Source organism: Columba livia, chromosome 2, assembly GCF_036013475.1.
Source record: "Columba livia isolate bColLiv1 breed racing homer chromosome 2, bColLiv1.pat.W.v2, whole genome shotgun sequence".
NCBI classification, from domain to species: Eukaryota; Metazoa; Chordata; class Aves; order Columbiformes; family Columbidae; genus Columba; species Columba livia.
This window is the reverse complement of record NC_088603.1, coordinates 16314546-16334389: the sequence shown is the minus strand read 5'-3', so window position 1 is coordinate 16334389 and position 19844 is coordinate 16314546. Positions and strand designations below refer to the sequence as shown.

Genomic DNA, 19844 nt, shown 5'->3' with positions numbered 1-19844 from the left:
AATTCTCAGATAACACATCCAAGAACATTTCCTATTAATTATAGGATAGCTTTTGAGAGAGGCCCAGCTCAGCCACAGGGCCTACACAGCAGCAATGATCTCTGGCCCACTCTGGCTCCTGCACTAGCGGGTGACCGTGCAGCAACTGCCCATGTACAAAACATTCACATAATTGCTTCACATACAACCAAAGTGCCCAGCCATACACTTCTGACAGCCCAGAACAACCCTGCTGTGTGTTTAGGGGTGGGGAAAGAAAAATCAAGTTATAGAGTTTGGCACTGGAGGGAGCAGGAGACTAGTGCCTAAGTCCTCTGCAGGATCATGGGGGACTCCTTAAAAACACCAACCAGAGGACGTGGAGAAGCACAGGAGGTGACTTGCTACAGGTGACACCAACAAATAACAAAAAGATGTAACAGTCATTGCTGTTTTGACCAAAAGGAGAGTCCTCCAACACATCAGCTTGCTGAACTGCCCACCTGGCAGATGGCAGGACTGCCTCAAACACCTTCGCACTCTACCCATCTTTTTGGCCTGAATTCCTTCAGAGAAGCACAGAACAAACCAAAAACTGGAAACTACATTTCTCAGGGTGGGGAGGAAAAAGTCTGTGCTGCTCCTTCCTACAAGCAGTGCCCAAACCACTCCATGCGATCCAAGGATGGGGAAACCCATGCAAACAACCCAGCCACTCTACAAAGCTTCTCTGATACACCAGTGTTATAGACTCATCACAAACTTGATTTCTTCATGCAAGGAAATTTTGAGTTTAGCGTGCAGGCTCTCTATGAGCTTTCCTGACATGGTTCTTTTCTCCTTCTGAGTGTATGAAAACAAGATGCCAGCAGCCACTTCCCTCCCTGCGAGGTTCCAGCAGCAAGTCCTGCCCAGGGCTGCTCAGGTGCTGTGCACACGTATGATAGCTAAAGGAGCCAAACCCCCCGAAGCAAGCTCGTTTTGTTGGGAGCAGTGAAAAGAAAGCCCCTCCCTTTAGCGGCTGCTGCCCCCTAGACAGAAAGTCTGCTTTCTCACTAGAGTGTGCTACCAAGTCAGCACTAGCTGGGATAAATTTGGCCCTTACTGCGCAGACACCTTATTCTTACTGCATTTCTCTTTTGAGCTGCCTGGGAGGTTTGAAGAGGGCAGCAGTGTGAGAAAAGGGAGTTCAGGGAGGTCTGTCCACGGTGCTGCCAGCTGTCCCGGGTAGGAAGCTGTCCTAGAGTCACTTCAGATAGTTTTTTCTAGAAAGAAAGCAATAGCTGTGGGATGTGCTTGTGCTAGTTATATGGCAGGGATAAGTTTTACTCTTTGGAAAGAATGGGGTGGGTTGTTGTTGTTGTTTTTTTGCTCTAGACATAGTAGATGCTGTGTAGTTCAAGGACTGCCTTGAAGATGTGTGCTTGCATCCATCAATGAAAAGCCTTTTCTAATCTTTTCAGGAGTTTTCTCCAAGTCCTGGAAGCCTCCACAGGACAAGCCATGCAGTCTGTATTGTGATATATTCCAGCATTCTCTGGAAACAAAACTGGATCTTATTTTGGGATGACTTTGGACATACAAATGACATCTGCAGTCTCATAATACTAATTAAAGTTTGGTAGAACATTTGAATTCCAAATCCTTCTGGCTCACGGACAGACTGCAGAAACAGATGTGAGGAGACAGATGCTCCTTTGTGGCTGGCAAGAAAGCTTCAGAACTTGCAGCTTCAACAAAAAAGAGAAATATATTCTTTATTATCATAGCAAAATGATGGAAGTTTTTCTGAAACCAGACTCTGATAGGAGTATTTGCATTCCAAATAGTTTTCATAACAATAAACTACAGCTCTTGTATAATCAGCTGTGCAACACTGATGAACTGCAGTTATGTACATATAACATTCTCGCCTATAGCGGTGTGATACAGTAAATGATAATTTGCCCAGATGAACCTTGAAAAGCATTTATTTCCTTGATGTCTGGGAAGTTTACCCACTTTTGTTTAACTGCCACCGTACCTGACACTGAGGACATGCACCTATTACAGAGGCTGACAGATGAATCCTGCTAAGCAGTTACTGTTTGCTGTGTTTTATGAAGCCCCATTGCTAAAACTTGGCAATAACTATTACAACTCATTCACACCAAAAATTGAGAGACACCTTCTTCCAACAGTTGAAAACTTAAATTTCTGCGAAAACACATAATAAAAAAACGCAGAAATTTCCTTACAGAAAGTAGCATTTTAAAGTATACCAATGTACAAATGATCTGTTCCGGCCTTCCACATACATAGCAGTGAATTTGACACACAAAGAAGAGGCAGTTCCATCATTTTTAGCACGAGGTTAACTGAATAAGCCTACAGTTACTCCCTCATTACAGAAAAACAAAACCAAACAAACAAAACCCAACAAAACAAAACATAAAAACCACCAAAAAAACCCCAAGCAACCACCACAAAACAACACTAAGGTAGTAGTCATCAAAATAGTCCTTCTAGAAGTCTCGGGAATCTTAACTAAACTCCAAAGATATATCTCTCACTTCACTCTCTAGGAAATACAAGCCAAGATACCAAAATAGTTTTATATATCACCAACACTTTAAAATCCTCAAGAAGCCAAACTACTGAAATGTTGCTTTCTGCGTCTTCAGCATATTATTTTTTTCCAAGAAAATTTTAGTTTGATTCTGATAAGTGTTGACAAACTGATATCGAAACCCAAATACAACCAGTCAAGTGTTTTGTTTCTTCTAACACTGGCATCATGGTCTGAACTCCTCTTCATCCACCTTGAGCAACAAGCTATCATATTAGCTACCAACATTTTATCAGTTTCTGATAAACCACACTTCTATGCCTCGCATCTACACTTCAAAACATGACTGACTACAGATGTTTAAATTATACAGAGAAAGTCTTACAAATTTCTATCAGCTTTCTATACATGACATATAGCCAGAACATTCTTGAGCTCTTTTCCTTTCAGCTTTTTAAGCACAACACTTACATTTTTGAGTATTCCAATTATAGCTACAATTAACCAACAATGATGTACATTATTGTATCAAAAGGCATCATAGGCATCTTACAAACATCCTAAATTAGTTGTGTTAGAAATAATTAGACATAAGATATCTGTTAAAAACTGACCATACCATGCTGTTTATTAGTCAAGAGACCAGTGGTTCAAAATAGTAGGCAAATTTGGGATTATAACTCTGCCACTGATGGAACAGGTATCTTTCTATTTTTGTTCCATCAGAAGAATTACGGGATTACTGCACCACACTTGTGTTAATTTGCACCTCGGATGACTTTCAGAAAACAGCAAACAGGACACAAAAGATGTTATATGAAGTGACAAAACTTAAACCTTGGAAAAATTCAAATTTACTTTCAAGATTAGTGGCAAATAGCCTTACAGTGACAAGAGGCATGCAACAAGAAACATACAGTGACAGCTGAAACTTGGTCAGAGTTTACATAGGTGACAGCAGGTCGGCGACTGAGAGCATTTTTCCAAGAAGAAAGCAGCGAGAGCAAGAGCTCAGGAATTGAGCCCCCTTGGCAAAATGACTTGATGAGAAAAAGGAAGAAAAGTGATGAAGTCACAAAACAACGCACAAAAAAAGATGTGGTTATATCAATCACTAGATGAATGCTACACAAATATTCTTCTCGTAAACTGAAGAAGGAACATAATTCTTATCATATGTCAAACTGTTAGACTTGACTTCACCTTATTAAAACACTGACACAGATCAAAGTTTGAGGGGTGAGGTGGAATTTTTAACACCCCCCAAAAAAATCAGAGAGAAAAAAAAAAAGTGTGTGCTAAATATTTATTACATATTTAAAATCCACCTGCAAGTATGCAGGTATACAACACAAAGTCCTTGAAAGAGACTCTCCCTTAAAATTTCCAGCTTCACTTTATTATGTTCATACTGTTGATTGTTTTGCTGATCCTACTCCAATACTTGACAGTGCACAAACTGAAATATTGTGGCACTTTTGCTCCACTTAAATTATGAAAATAATTTATGCTTTTTTTCCCCAAAAATTCTCTTATTGGCAATATTTTTCTCACTAATGAATAACTGTAATTTTATTTACTGATTGTACCAATGTTTACAGGTGGGAGTGTCAGTAACTTTCAGACATATATATGTTTCTGTGTCGTCTTCTGTGCTTTGTACCTGAGACGCATCATGTTCTCTTGCCCTCCCCACACCAGGTGTGGGTGGACCTCCTCAGGTCACCCAGTCCACTTCCTACCTGACAATGTAATTTACCTTATTTTATGCCTTTATTCTTTTTCCTTCCCTTCTCTTTTCTTTTTGCCTGACCATGTTTACTCTTTCCATTCTTTTCTACCCCAAATGTTGTTATTTATCCATCGTCGCTCATTTTTTTCCAACCTTTCTACAGCAACAGAAGGGCAAAAAAATGATGTTTATAGCTCTGAAATGAACTCAATGCTTTAGAAAAGAATTGTCAATATGAATTCACTACCCAAAAAGAAGCACAGCAGGAGAAAGTGAGCCAAGGAGAAAGATCAGCAAAGCACAGCAAGACAGCTTATAGATGCAATTTTGATGAAATTCACATGACAATACACTGGAATAACAAATACTGAATCTGACCTCTCTTTAGTTATTATAGGAGATCCACACAGTTTAATGTCAGACCTCCAGAAGTAGGTAAGTAAGTCGTAGATTAGAAAAATCTCTACACTTATTAATGTAGAAATGTAGCAGGATAAATATAGCAAATTTAATTACAGTACTATAAAACTAGAGATGACACAAAAATTGAATTATCATCATCTTCAGTGTGATGTTTCTATGTAGGTCTTCATCAGGCATCAAAACGGACACAAATACTTGTCATGCACGATGCAGATATAAAACAAAATATGGAATCCAGCAAGCCAAAGACTGAATGATATGACAACCATAATACATTATTCAAATAGTCCAACGTCATAAGCCAAGTGTCAGACTATCACATTCAAAATTATCTGGAGTTTGTGAAAAAATCTCAAAGAACAGTAAAACAAACTGTTTAGACAAACACAATAGTAAGGAACACAAAAATATTTGGCCTTAGAGCAAAAACATCAAGCTCACAGGGCATGTGAATACCTCTTTATCAGTTTCTTACTCATCAAATATAAAAATGTTTCTGAAATATAAGAAAGTACAACTTGTTTTATTCTCATTCTACATCATAACTGTTACACTAAACTATTTTCCTGCTAGCCTACACACACTTATTTTTTCTTAATTGTGCAGGCCTACAAATAAGAGGGCTTTAATTTATTGTGCTTTATGCGATTAACACTTAAATGAGGGTGGGGGTTGTTCCTGAGCTTACCCAGCCAGTTCCACTTCCTTGGGTTTTAGTGAACAGCAGTGATGAACCTTGTAACACTGCCCACGATGACATCCAATTCTTTCTGTAAATATTTGTAAACATACATAAGATAAACTGACTTTGAAAGTAGATATTTAAACTGTCAATCATTGCTGTCCAGCTGACCTGCATGTTAATATACTTAACCATACATATGGTCATTAGTGCCATCAGTAAGTCTTAATTGCCATCATATTTGTAGAAGAGAACATATGTTAACAGTCCCAGACTGACCATCAAAGTCTAAATCAAACAAAGCTAATTAGTAGTGGGAGCAGTTTACCAAGAGAAACACCATACGATTATAATTCCAAAGGAGCTAATATGGAACACTCAGCCTACTGTGTACTTAGTAGATAATGCCAAAGTACTGCATAATTCTGAAACTGATTGATCACATATAACTGGGGTGCCAAGTGTGCCGTGTTTATGTAATAAGCTCATTTACACTGACAATATTTGCTACGCATCTAAAAAATGCAGAAAAAGAACAAACTAGTTGTTCCAGCTATTTGCTTTTATCTCTGAGTACCTGTCCTCCTGAGGTTAAAAAAGTAAAAGTCTTAACAAGCCCTGACAATCTATTCCCATTGCCCACACATGAACTATTATTCAGCAGCTCTCAAAGTGATGGGATGGCCATGATCCATCTTTCTGTGCAGCAGCCCAAATCAACGATTCCACTAGACATAAGTGGTGGCAGTGTACTGTACCAGCCGCAACTTCCATGAGGCACTGTCCACCCTGTCCCACCAAGCTCTGAGGAACCTGGGCCAGGGTGGCACTGGAAGATCAGCTGGGTGCTGAGCTACTTAAGCACCAGGAAAATCACGTTCCATGTATCTTAAGTCTAGGAAACATTGAACTAGATACACCACAGTTCTAGACCTAAAGATTAAATTAAAATAAAAACAAGTAAAAAAAGTAAACCTAAATTAAATCTGAGAATGGGCCACACTTATGCAGTATTTAACATTGCATTTAACACTCTTTGCAAAACACCAGAAATGTTCGTTAGATGGCATTATTTGATTATACTTTATGCTTTATAATGTAAATGTCTGCCTGTAAGGCAGAGAAAGGAAGTTAGAAATTAGGTCATTCATCACCTACAGGGAGAGCAAAGCTGGGTGACACATTCTGCTTCAAACCCTTCCCAAGTACAGGGAAGGAAGAACTGGGGAGCACAAGACATGAACACTCCTTAGAAATTAAAGGAGCTGAAGTCAAAGTCTGAAAGCCCCTCTTACACCAATTCTGTCCCAGGAACAAGACAGGTATAACCTATATAGATTTTCTCTTAAATAGATAAATAAATGGAAAGAAAAAAAAAAAGCTGTGTCTCATCAGTGCACCTTCACAAAATCACTGCCCCATGTGGAACCCTGGCATCCATGAACCTCTGGCTCTCCCAAGTCCATCGTCTCTAGCTCACTGGGAGAAACACACACTTTGGGATAAGGAAATGCTGTGTCCTACAGGAAAACCTCTATGGCAAATTTAGACAAAAAGTAATGAATTGTAAACCCCAGTATGCTGTCCTAATGTATAATAAAAGTCAGATACCTTACACAAACCCTTATGCACAGGTACTTCTAGAAGTCCAAGACTTACCGAACTTTCTTCCCATTTTCTGTAATTTTTGTCACATTCAGTAACCCATACTTCTCTTGACCCTGTAAGACAGAGTAAGCCACAAGTAACATAAAAGAATATCTGCTTCTATTCCCATGGAATTCAATCCCCCCAATAATCAATTTCTGGCAATGGGCCATCTTAGCCAATGTTATAACTTCAAGAAACTTGTTTTATGTATATTTAAATATGCAGAGATCAGCAAAACCAGAATTCCTTTGGGAGAGTACTCATTACCATTCAGAGGGTAAAAAAGATTTCCTCCTTTTTTGGATAAGCCAAACAAAATTATTTGTGGTACTAGACATTGGAAATTTTAAACGTAATTTATAATGGCTGGTATAATTGCACATGTGTGTTTGTGTCCTTTATTTAAAAAGGAGATGACTGACAAACATACAGCCTAAATTCTCTGACAAAATTATTCCAAGTTTTAACATAATTATATATTTTAAATAAAACATGGTTGAAATGCATAAAAAATATATTCATTTCAAACACAGATGAGTGAAACATTTCTTTGATGTCCTATTTTTTCATATCTCCAAGCAAAATATTAGAATTTTAAACTACTTAATTATGGCTTGTTGATGAAAATCATTTCTATTGGTATGCCCCGTGCAAATTTGGAGATCAGTCAGTGAATGTCAGAAAAAGAACATCACTGAACAAGAAGGGTATTTGCAAGTTGCAAATATATGGAGTGGATATTTGTAGTTTCTATGCAAAAATAATAAAATATGAAGCAATCTTTGAAAAAATATTGTAGGATAAAAAAGAAAACCATCAATTTACACCATTTGTGACACTCAAGGTAACAAATTCTGTCATTTTCTCCTGTAGCCCAGCCTTGCCCTACCAGTGAATACTGCTAAATGAATGTTAAATTCTTTTTTTTGATCAATTCCTTTTCAGTAACAGCTTGTAACAGCTCCTAATTTAAGAACTAAGCTATTAGTTGAAACAATCAACTAGGGAAAGGATCCAAATTAGACTTATCATAACAAAAATGTCCTCAATTCCAGATTCAATGAAAACAGAAGATATATTCTCTTCAGCTTTCTCCTCTAAATTTCAAATTTAAGTGGACCATAACTGCAGAACACAATATCAAAGCGTTGGGTTTTTTTATGGAATACTGTAACAACACTCTTAAAGACATAGATGTGTTTTTCATGAACCTTAAAAAATTTAGCTACATGTTTAAAGCACAGCAAATCAAATACAAAAAAAAAAAAAAAAAAAGACATGTTTTCAAGGACAATAGCTTTTAGCTGGTGTTTCAGATGTTATTTCTGTCCAATGGTAACTGCTACTCTTAACTCAATCTAAAAATCTCCACTAGGCTGGAATTTTTGCCTAATTCTGTGATGTGTACGTTATTTTCCCAAACTGATATTTTCAATAGAAGAGGCAATTCTGTCCTCCACAAAAACAAGCCTGTTGTGTAGATCCCTGTGTGTGTGATCCATGCCGACCACCACTAAGAGTCCAACGCATCGCACCTTCCAACAGGCCCTTGGCCTTGGTCAGCAGAGCGGCCTGTCAGGCCTGTCACCCTCTGTCACTGTGGCTGAGCAACCCAGCCCCACTTTCTCAAATAAATTAGGGCTTTAACGAATTATTCACGGTGGAACCGCTGCGAATGCTCCAGAGAAGAATTATTCAGAAAAAGTATCATAATGCCCTACTCAGCAGCAACACTAGGGGGTACTAACGGGAAAATGACTGTAATCAGGGAAAAGGAAGTAGAAAGCAAGTTAAGGATCAAAACACAGTAAAATTCATCAGCTTTCTTTGTAATACTGATATCCCAGGGGATAGCTAAAGAAAATACAGATTTTTTTTTTCTATTATCTGAAGCAGCAGTGCATTCTTCTACAATTTTAATAATTCAAGGTCTGAGCCATATTTAAATAAATTGGAATACATGCAGCAGTACTTGCTCCTGTGCAAGGCTATCAACTATGCTTGCTTAATAAACAATGTTTATTTTACTGTGGAAAACTGTTTGGAGAGTTCTAAGAATGGATCAGCATGAATAAGCCAGAGAACCATTCTTCTGTGTGCAGAGTAAGAATAGAACAGGAGAAGTTGCACCTTTCATACCCTGAGCTACCTATTAAAGGGCTGCTAAAATTGATCAAGGCACATATTTCAATGCTACTGTAGCACAGCTGCAAAATTAGAACACTTCATTTCTTGAATTACTTCCCACTGTTTAAAATAAAAACTGAAGAAAAAAAATCTGTTAAACATCCATAAGGAGTTTAACAAGCTTAAGTTTTCCTCCCAGCAGTTATTCTACTAAATCAAAAAGACGTAGTCCATTTAGGCCAGGTCCTCTAGCTCTTTTCAAGGAGACTGAAACACAAGTGAAAAATGAAGATATCAGATACTACAAACTATTACTGACAGATTCTGTGAAGAGGTGGCGTTTGTTTCTGCCTTTACCTTCCAGGTTGCTATGTGAGAAGCCTTGACTGTTGGAGGAAGTGAACTGAGTTCTACATAATTTGAAATAGTTTTATTCTACAGTGAATTTTTAACTAAATCTCCTATCGCCAAGCTATATTTAAACCAAAGACATCTACATTTTTTTTTTTAAAGCACAGTTGGAGGCAATGCATTCCTTTTAAAATGTAAAGCCTTCAAATACTTTTATCCCATTATTTTTCTCAATAACAAGCAGGCTTAGCCTCAATTCTCTAATCATGAATAGCCCAGTTTCTACAACACCTACTTATCTATTTAAACAGTTTGCATACTGACTGTGGCTTGATGCTTTGGTGAAGAAGGAGAGGACTCATTTTCAGGAAAACTGGCCTTAGAAGCAGTTGATGATTCCTGTAAAATACAATCAGGCAACGTAAGTTATTATCTTGCTTACAATTCCTTTAATTTTTTTCAACTCCAGAGATACTTCTGCTCTTTATACAGATTCACACAAAGAACGTACTCTTTTTGAACATTCATTATATTCTCAGATAGTTGTATTATAAACCTGCTTACTAAACAGTGTTGTTACCAGATTTACAGACAACACTCAAACTGAGTTAATTAGCACATGTTCTTTTGAAAAAATGTTAATACATACTGTATTAGCAAAGCTTTTGTGTTAAGAGGCAGATTCTTTTAATGACATTGCTATCAAATTATGAAGCACATCTATAATACTAAGTTATTACAGGACACCATATAATAAATACCACGATTTTAAAGAACAGATTATATCTCTGTGTAGTTAGTAAATAGAAGATTAGTACAATAAATTGTTATACATGTAGAAAAGCAGATACCAGCTCGATTAATTTAGATAAGTCATGAACATTAATGTCTTTATAATCAAGCACTGAAAACTTCCAGAAATTCAGGCTTTTATTTTAAACTAGACATCAACTATAGATTAATAGAAAGCATTACATCTCTGAAAACTAGAAAAATTGCCCATCTGGAACAAAAAAGGCATGTGCATTTCCTCTGAGGTAATGATTGCTCTGCACAAATACACCACTTGAAAATCTGGTAAAGAACTTCAAACAGAAGAAATACATCACTTGTTCTCCATTGCTGTGTACTGCGTTTCTCCTCCTCCTTTGTATTAATTCCCTTGATAGCTCTCCCAAATTCAGTTGGCTTTTCTAACATTACCTAACACTCTGCACACCCGTGTGCTAAAATTCACTTGTAAATTTACCTACAGAAATGGCCCACTAGTTACTTAGCGGTATAATAACAGAAGATTAGCAACCCTAAGAACAGCCTACATGTTCCATATTTTCAGATGTCTGTAGAGGTGGGGGAGGATATGTTCAAATTAATGAAATCAAAGTTGTTCCTCTCAGGAACGTATTTTTTCCTCTCCTTACAAATTTTTTTTAGCTGATTGGCTGTATACAGGTATGTGCCACAGCCAAGAAACACTCAACAAGTACATTAGATATAATCAAATTCTCGTCAGCCATAGCAACCCCACTTCCACTCTGACACATTTCAAGCACTCTTTTGACTGGTCTATTTTCATAGAATTGAGTTGCGTTGTTTTTTCCAGGAAAAACAAATAAGGAAAATAAAAAGAAAATAGCTTCCCTAAGAATCAGTTAAAAAGCAAACTTGGGACTGATGTGCTATCCAGCCAAATGCCAGTTGTTTTTCTTTCTATTTCATTCTGAATTTGAGACAGCTTTCATACACTACACAACTTTGGAAAAAGAAACCCAGTATTTGTGGTCAGGAACTATTCCCTTTCCACATACTAATTTAAAACAGAGTATATAACAGTGTGCCTGCCAGTGGTAATAAAACAGGTGTATCAATGCACTAAAAAACTTTGTCCTTCCACAAAACACTAGTTTATTGCTCCACAACACATTTTTTAATTTCCTCAAAGCATTAATATTGTCCTTTATATGAACTATATAGTGTCTTTGCCATTAAAAAATGCATGCTGCCTGCATAGTTTGAAGCTGTGAAAGGAACTTTAAGCTACTGGCTTAGCCTTTCAAATGTGGCTCATATATACAGTTTCTTTTGGTTATTACACTAGGCATTTGTACACTTTCATGTTTGCTTCACTAGGTTTACAGTCTTGAAGACAATAGATCTTGAAGAAAACAACTCCACTTATTCAATGTTTTTCAAGAGCTTCTTCATTCAGTGCAACACTACGTAAAGGTTGTTCCAAAACAGAAGTAATTCTTACCCCTAAACACAGAAAGAAAAGTCTTCCTTTAAAAGCGAGGCTAAAACTCCAAGCTGTCTCCCAACAGAATCGTTCACACCTGCGAAGCACCAACTGCACATGAGCCTGGAAGTGTCTCCTCAGCTCTGGTTTCTCAGGGCTCTGTCCAAGTGTCCCTCGTACAGTGACGCGAGACACACAGGGTACAGAGGGACGGCTGGAGGAGCAGTGGCAGGAGCCCGGGATCGCGCGAGCTGATCTAACGCGCACACGTGCACCATCTCCAGCCAGGCACGGTCCATCGCCTCCTCAGCACCACGGATGATGTATTCTAAACTGACAGCTCAAAAGCTTAAGATCAAATCCAATAAATCCTGTTCTGAGGAACTAAGTCAACTCATGACAGCCCACTCTCCTGTACGCGATTTCAACAAGGAAAGCCATTAAAATGTACCAAATACAACAGGTCGAGCAAATAACATTCTGGGTAGCAGATCCATTTTCATCACAACTACTGTGTTTTGTCCACATAAGTTTGTATTTGGCATCTGAGATTACACAGGCCCACAAATAGGCTTTGCTCTGTACTTCAAAATATACATTCATTTCTCCCTGTACTTTTAGAAAAAGGGAGTTTACAATGCCATTTCCTGGTATCTCATTCTGAGTAGTCTGCGCTAAGATTTCAGCATTACGAAGTATTTCCGTTTCCATTAATCTTGGGATGGGCAGCTGCAAAGTTACAAAAACCAGCAAGTCACCAGTCTCCCACACCCATTCCAGTTCCTCCCCACTCAGCTCACCCACGGGCAGAACAACGTGAAGCATCTGGGACAAAAAAGTCAAACCAGAGAGGGACAGGCAGAGGGGCAGCAAGGGAGAGAGAGGCTCTGTCTCCTTGCTGGCCTAGACAGCTTCTTTGTACAGCCCAAAACAGACTATCAAGAACAAGCCCTAAGAATGGGCAGAAAACAGCTGTTGTTGTTACTGACCGGTAGCCCTTTTCTGACCCAACACCCAGCTCAGCTCTGGCCAGAGTCAAAGCCAAGCGTTTCAGCACTGCCAGCTCTGTCCTCTGCCCTTCCACAACAATATTACAGCCCTGCTCTAACCACACACAGCTTTTCCTCTTTCCTTGAAATATTACAGTGGAGATTAACGGAATAGTCATTAAAAGGGTAAATATTACTATTTACATCTTTAAGGCATAGTTTTTGTTTTAGCAAGTGCAATTTTTATTTCAGTGCTATGAATATTTCACTTATTCATCTTTCAAGTGTGTTCTTCTTTGGTGTTGCCTACAATAAAAACATTCAGGTGTGAAATACCACTATACCTTACATGAGAATCTCACCCACATCCATAATTCTTGAATTCAAAGCCTAATGATACTCCATAGCCTGAACTGTATTGGAAGATTCCCAATTATAATTAAAATGATTGTACATGCCAAAACCTGAACTAACATTAGTTAAAATACTTCAGGGACAACAAGAAAAGAGCTACTACTCACAAAGTAACAGTAATAAGGTTACCAAAAAGTCCTTGGTTTCACTGAATGTTATACACAGTGACACAACAGAAAAATGAGATTTCAGAAATTCATGCATACTCATTTCTGTTAGATTAAATACTTCACACATCAGAAACAGTTGGTATTCCAGCATGCTGTTTAACCTGCTCCTACCTTATCGTTGGTGTCCAACACAATCGTGCTGTGCCTCCATTTTGTTAAAACTATTGGTTCTTGTATCCTCCTGTCCAGACTCCTACTCTTTATTATATCTCTCTGCTGCTGTGGTGAAGCATTATACTAAAGAAGAGAAAAATCAAACTATAAGTAGAATCTAATTCATGTAAACAAGACCTGGACATAGCATTCATACATCTTAACAGTGCAAGCTTTCAGATTGCTGAAGTCCCCCACACCTATAGCCTTGGTTTTATTTTACATTTAACCTTCAGCACAGTCCTTGCTGCCATAGTCCTCTCCAAGGCACTAAGTAGGACTGGCCTGTTGGCATAATACTCTCCATTGGCAGAGAGATGTTTGATTTCTTGTGCAACAGCTCACTGCCAGTTTTGCGATCAACCACAATATTGAAAACCACCATGGAATTACAATAAATACAATATTTAAACATCCACTCTTCCTATTGCTCTGACAGAACTGTAACACCTGTTCAGCTCTTGTGTAAGGAAAGAAAAGCCTGATTATCCTGCAGTGAGGGATTTAGATCGAGAGTTGTGATTGCCTGGATATGATCCCCTTTGACCCAAGGGTCTGGGATGCCTTGGAGAGGAAACACAAGGCTGAGGACTTGCTCTTTCAGAATAGGCACATAAAATTACTTACAAAAGGATTTGTTCATGTGAAAAGTCCATAAGCACAGAAAATAAATATTTAACAGTAAATAATTTTAAGACTTGTCAGAGGAGAGAATGGTTTTATCATAAAATAGGTTTTCTACTAATTCAGTAGCATACGAAAATATACAGGTTGAGAAAATGTGAAGGTCATGAGAAGGACACAGCATTTCATTATATCTCAGCATTGCAGCACACTTATCATCAGTAGCATTGCCATTTTTAATCATCACAATCAACACTGAGGTAGCATTATAAAGAATTATTAAAAAACCTTCAAACAAAGTTTAATACTGAAAATACAAACAAGAAAAGACAACATTAATGTATGTTGGGTCTTTTTAAAGTAACTAAAAATCTCATTCATTCTATTCAGCATCAGAAGACTAAAATCTGTACATAAAAAGAACCATAAGGCAGCACTTGAGGAGTCATGTAAAGGATTAGAGTCTACTGGGTAAGAAGTAACAAAATCAAGTGCCCCTTTTATCTGAAAAGGCTGAAGCAATAATCTTTGCACGTACACTGAATTCTGCAGTTTTGCTACCAATTCCTACTGCAAGCTCAGAGCCCCAGGTCTTGAAGGACAGGAAAATCTATACCTATACACACCAATGAAGCATCGCAAGGGTTAGCCTAAATAACATAAATGCCAAATTTAAGATAAATTCCACAACACATTTATATTTATTGTCCAAATAAAGAGCTAGCATTACTACTGCCACTGCAGACACTATGCTTGTGTTAGCTGTGTATTTTACTATGAGCAGAGTCAATGCTCCAATAAGTCAATAGATGCTTAAAATGTAAATAACTTTAGTGTTTCCTTAAATTATTTCAATACACACAATAGTAAGAAAATATTCCCAGTTGAATGGAGTTTCGAGAATAAAGTTTGGTTGTTCATGTGCAGACAGAAATGTATTGGTTGTCCTCGCAGAATTCACTTCTGAGTTTGCACTGTATCAGGTTCATTTACACTCACTTGACAACGACTTCCTTACAATGTTGAGGGGTTAAAGCAACGCTCAGTTTGTGCCCTTGTTAAATCAAAAGCTGAACCATCATTCGTGCTGCAAGGCATCTAATACTAGTTCACTTGCTTGTTACGGAAATACCCACTCTGCAGATGCTCCTACAACTCATACTGTGGGAACAAGGTAAGCAACGTGCAGCAAAATTGCCCATCGTATTACAACTAAAAACCTAAAAATGACGTCTAGGAGGAGTTTTGACAACTGCTGAAAAGTCTCTTAAGGCATGACCCAGCTTTTTGCAGCGGAAGAGAAGAACATATTGAATTCAAGCATAGTTCTTGCTATGAAACAGAATCATTTATTTCAGAAAAAGATTTACACTTCAGTGACACTGGTGAATATTATTTATTAAAATGCTCCATGCACTTTCCATTTGAGTAACTCAAGAAATACAAGTTTAAACAGTCAAAGTAATTTATCTTGAATTTAAGTCCATGTTAAAGGATTAAGATATGGGCACAAGCCTGGTTACAGGTGATCTATATTTAAAAGGTGGCTTTGATACCATCACAAGCCATCAGGAGTTAACTTGTCTAACAGACAACCCTGTCTTGAAGAAGAAAGGACTTATAAAGTAATAAAAAACTCTACTTTAAAGAACAAGTTTAATGAGAAAGCAAAGCAACAGCATATGGAGTTTATTAACAAAGCACTGCTAACAACTCAGGAACACTGAGCTACACACGTCTTAGCAGGTTACATAATTTGCATTGGTGATACAAACTGTGTTAGTAAGCTGACAATTCTTTAAAGGGAACATTTGACATTTTTGCCCCATTTTCTCACAATAGAGGTGTCAAGTAAACATTTTGTGCTCAGGTGTTTGTGGTTTTTGTTTGTTTTATTCCTTACAAGTAGTGGAACACACTACAAAGGGAGGGGGGAAGAAAGTGTCTGTGTACTTCCGGGCTCAGTAAAAGCCTTCACCTTGAAAATAAAGGGGCTGATCTGTGATCTCCAAAGAGAATCACACTGAGACGCAGACACTGTTTCAGAGTCTGCATTATCCAACTGAACTAGGTCAGGCAGAGCCCACTGGACAGAGAGCAGTAGGCCAGGCCGGGCCTCGCCACCCCTGCTGCTCCTGGGCCTGCCCCCACCCCAGCTCCTCAGCTCAGAAAGCCTTGCAGAACAGTTTCAGGTCAGGTTCACTTATTGACACTCTGTAGGACTCCGACCTGCCGAGCTGCTGCCTCTCCTACAGGCGTTTACAATGATATTTCCCACTGTTCTATCAGCAACAATGAGCAACTAGGTTGGGCTCTCCTTCCATCATGCAAAATTTTATTTTTATGCAACTCTAAACAAGCTTTCCCTGCCTAAGCCTTGGTGTAACCTCAAAAACAGAGATCAGGCAAGGGCCATATACTGCACTAAAACTTATTCAAGGCTATGCATTGCCAGATAGGACAATCTCTGCTATACCATATGCCTTAACAGCATCTTCTTAAGGGTGCAATGTTATTTTCTTAATTCTAAAGCTTTTGATAACGTACCACACAACTCCAAATATACACAGTACTGCTCCTTGAAAAATCCTCCACAAACTCATATCTGTGTTATGGCATTAACTACCCAGCACATCACCTCAGTTTGTTCCCCAGTTCATTGGGAACATCTCCTACCAGGAAGAGAAGACATGAGCAAGTTGGTCACACTCTGACTGCAGGCACAAGGTAACACAGACTTCTGGTTAGAACTGTTCTTGGCATAGGGTAAATTTACCAGGGGTGTAAATTTAGGTCACACGGGGTTATTTTCATTGCTGAATCTGTTCAATGCCTTCACCAGCTACTTCAAAGCTTTCTTTACCTCGGTACAAAATTTTCTAACCCTCTCAACTGGCCGAGTGATTTATATTTAATTTTAACCTGAGATGTGGCATGGCTCAAGGCTCCATCCTAGCCTAATTGTGCCTGAAATAAATGTAACATCTCAGGAGTTATTTGTAGCAGTTGTCCCCATTCTTATAGAGATGACACAGATCTGTCAGCTTTAAGAAACAGAAGAAAGATTCGTCTTGGTTTGCGTTAACAACATCCTCAGTCAGATGAAAGGAACTGTGTGGTTGAAGAGAGAAAACAGTGGGAAGCAACAGACAATGTAAGTTAGTAAAGACCCAAAGCGAAGCATTTTACTCTACCTTCTTGTAATCAGAGATCAAAACAGCAGCACTTAAAAATATTCTGATATCCTATCCTCTAGCACCTTATATATCCTACCATCTTAATTCCACTTGTCCCAGTAGACTGCTTGAAATTGAAGATTTTTTTTTTAATTTAAATATTGCCTTAGAACAAACCCACTCTTGAGTGCCACTACTGTCACTGGCTTTGAATAAACTTTCATGGTGTTCCAATGGACATAAAACTTATAGCTTCTACTTTTCTTTTAGAATAAGTCGATCACATATTTTTCTTAAACCTACATAAAGAAAAAAAAAAATAATCATTTTTGTCCTTGTAAGGACTTCATTCCCTCTATTTATCTAGGGAAAGAAGATTCCTCATTCTCTGCCACAGGACATCAAGCAGCTCTATCTCACTTTTCCCCCATCTTATCTGGGAGAAGGGCGGGAACTACCAAACATCAGGATAAATAAGGAAGACCAGACCAGGCGTCTTGAGTACGAACATCCACATTAAAGAGAAAAAAAAAATAACCTGACTGCCTTCCCATACTCATCTCTGGTTTGTCATATCACTTGCACTTTTGTCCTTAAAAACTGTCTAGATCCCCACATCAGCTGAGACAGCCTCAGCTTTCGCCAAGCAATCCCCAATTTTATGACAAGAATGTGAAGATAACTCGCTGTTGCTAATGATACTGTTTAGTGCGTTGACATAGAAATGCCAGCACACACAGTGTGTTACCTCAAATCAAGGCACACAGCTCAGAACAAGACAAATTTACCATAAGACAACCAGGCCCTATTAACACGTTTATATCTCCAGGATATCTGCCTGATGCTACCTGCATCACGTTTCACTGTGTTTTTTCAGATAGCATGTGCTGTTTGACAGCATTCGGGTCTCCAGCAGGAAAATCATCCACCTGAGTTTCAGAGTTGAGGCCCAAGCTCACACAGCACACGAGTGAATTAAGATACCGCTGGGCTCCTAACACTGCCCAAACTGCTGCTGCTCCACCTGCCGACTCCTCTGTGGACACAGCGAGGGGAGGTAACGGTGCAGGAGCTTCCGGAACAGACTGTAATGGCAATATCACAGTCTGCAAATAATAACACCAAACTGTGACTTCACTCCAGACGCTTAGAGTTTATGGATTTTCTTTCAAAGTCTATTCTTGGATCAGAGAGCTTGGTCCAAGGATGGCCATGTATCATGTTGTTATGCCACATAACAGCCTAGGAATGCATTTTGAAAATACAAGAAACCATTAATCTCTAATTTTCATTAGATTGTCCTCTCTACCTCTCCTTCGAGCTACTTATTCAACAGCTATTACATGGTTAGCCACACTTTTTTGTTTTTGTCATTTTGACAGATTACCTTTTTTCAACTTCAGAATTAGAGAGTTCTCATTTCTGAGATCAGTTTAACTGTTTTCCTCCCCCCTTAATACAGATTTCTCATTTGCTTAAAGTATAAAACTCGTATTAGAAAACTATTTCTGGAACAGGGCTGCAGCCTTTCTCAAGACAATTTAGATATTACTCATTCATTACACAGGAAATAAACTTATTTTATCATAGTGATCTACACAGGAATTAACTTTCATCTGCAGTTTTGTTTTTGTTTGTTTTTTAATAATTGGCAAGAGCAAACAAATGGATGCAGCAGAATGCACAGACATAGGAGAAAACTCAGTCTTTCACAAGATGTGGTACAAATTATGGTTAAAGACTATCCATTGTAAAGAATAATTCGGTATGTTCTTCTCTTTCACTGCAAAAAGCTGGGTCACACTCATCAGGAGCCTTAAACACACTTCTCAGCAGTTGTCAAAGCTACTCTGAGACGTCATTTTTAGCCAGAGGCATTCAGCTATTCCTAGATGTTATTTAAAAATACATAACTGGAGGGCTTTCTATGAGACTGTCTGAAGTAATTTGTTTTGTAACTGCCTCCCCTCCCCAACATATACCCTCACAATTTAACACACATACAAGAATCCTAGAAGCGTTATTTCTAAGCATGTTAGTTAGTTATAACAGTGAAGATTTTTATATTATAGTATTTGCTCAGCTAATGTGCTATTTCCAGAAACCTTGGGACAACTTTTAGTTCTAATGAAGTCCAGATTATTAAGAACCATCTAACAAAAGGATGCTCTTCTTTCTGTGGTTTAACAGCACTACATGGCCATGCTATTCTATCACTTTACTTCACAACAAATTTTGGAAGGTAATATTTGAGCTAAATACACTGGGAAAAAAATGACCAAGAGTGTTTTTCTTGGTAACAATTTTCATTTGAGCAAGAGTTAAAATGCTTAAGTCTTTCTATGGTTTTCTCTCACCACTCATGAGAGCTTTCAACATAGACTATTATTCTTCAAAGCAATTCTGTGGTCTACATTGTCTTTCCTATTCATTTGTCCCTAAGCACTTTTGGAACCAGCTTCAGTAAGATTCAAGATAATAATCTTCAATCACACTTCAACTATTCCCAAGTGTAACATCTCTGCTGTATGTTCTTCAGATGTAGTCACATAAACTAGCTAAATCTTGTGCTGAAATATTTAATCTATTC

General features: G+C 38.2%; 1 protein-coding gene across 50 annotated transcripts in view; it reads right to left on the bottom strand.

Moving 5' to 3' along the window:
• ARHGAP12 (Rho GTPase activating protein 12) overlaps nt 1-19844 on the bottom strand; it is a 79912-nt gene that overhangs the window by 14286 nt on the left and 45782 nt on the right. For 33 of the 50 annotated variants that reach the window (XM_065050547.1, XM_065050548.1, XM_065050561.1 and 30 more), the window contains 4 exons: nt 13413-13538; nt 9817-9891; nt 7024-7085; nt 5371-5452 (listed from right to left, as the gene is read on the bottom strand). In XM_065050547.1, the coding sequence (XP_064906619.1) occupies nt 5371-5452; nt 7024-7085; nt 9817-9891; nt 13413-13538 (345 nt within the window). Of the gene's footprint in view, nt 1-3444; nt 3568-5370; nt 5453-7023; nt 7086-9816; nt 9892-13412; nt 13539-19844 lie in introns of all 50 variants that reach the window. The other 17 variants (XM_065050534.1, XM_065050552.1, XM_065050573.1 and 14 more) reach the window with 1 other exon arrangement.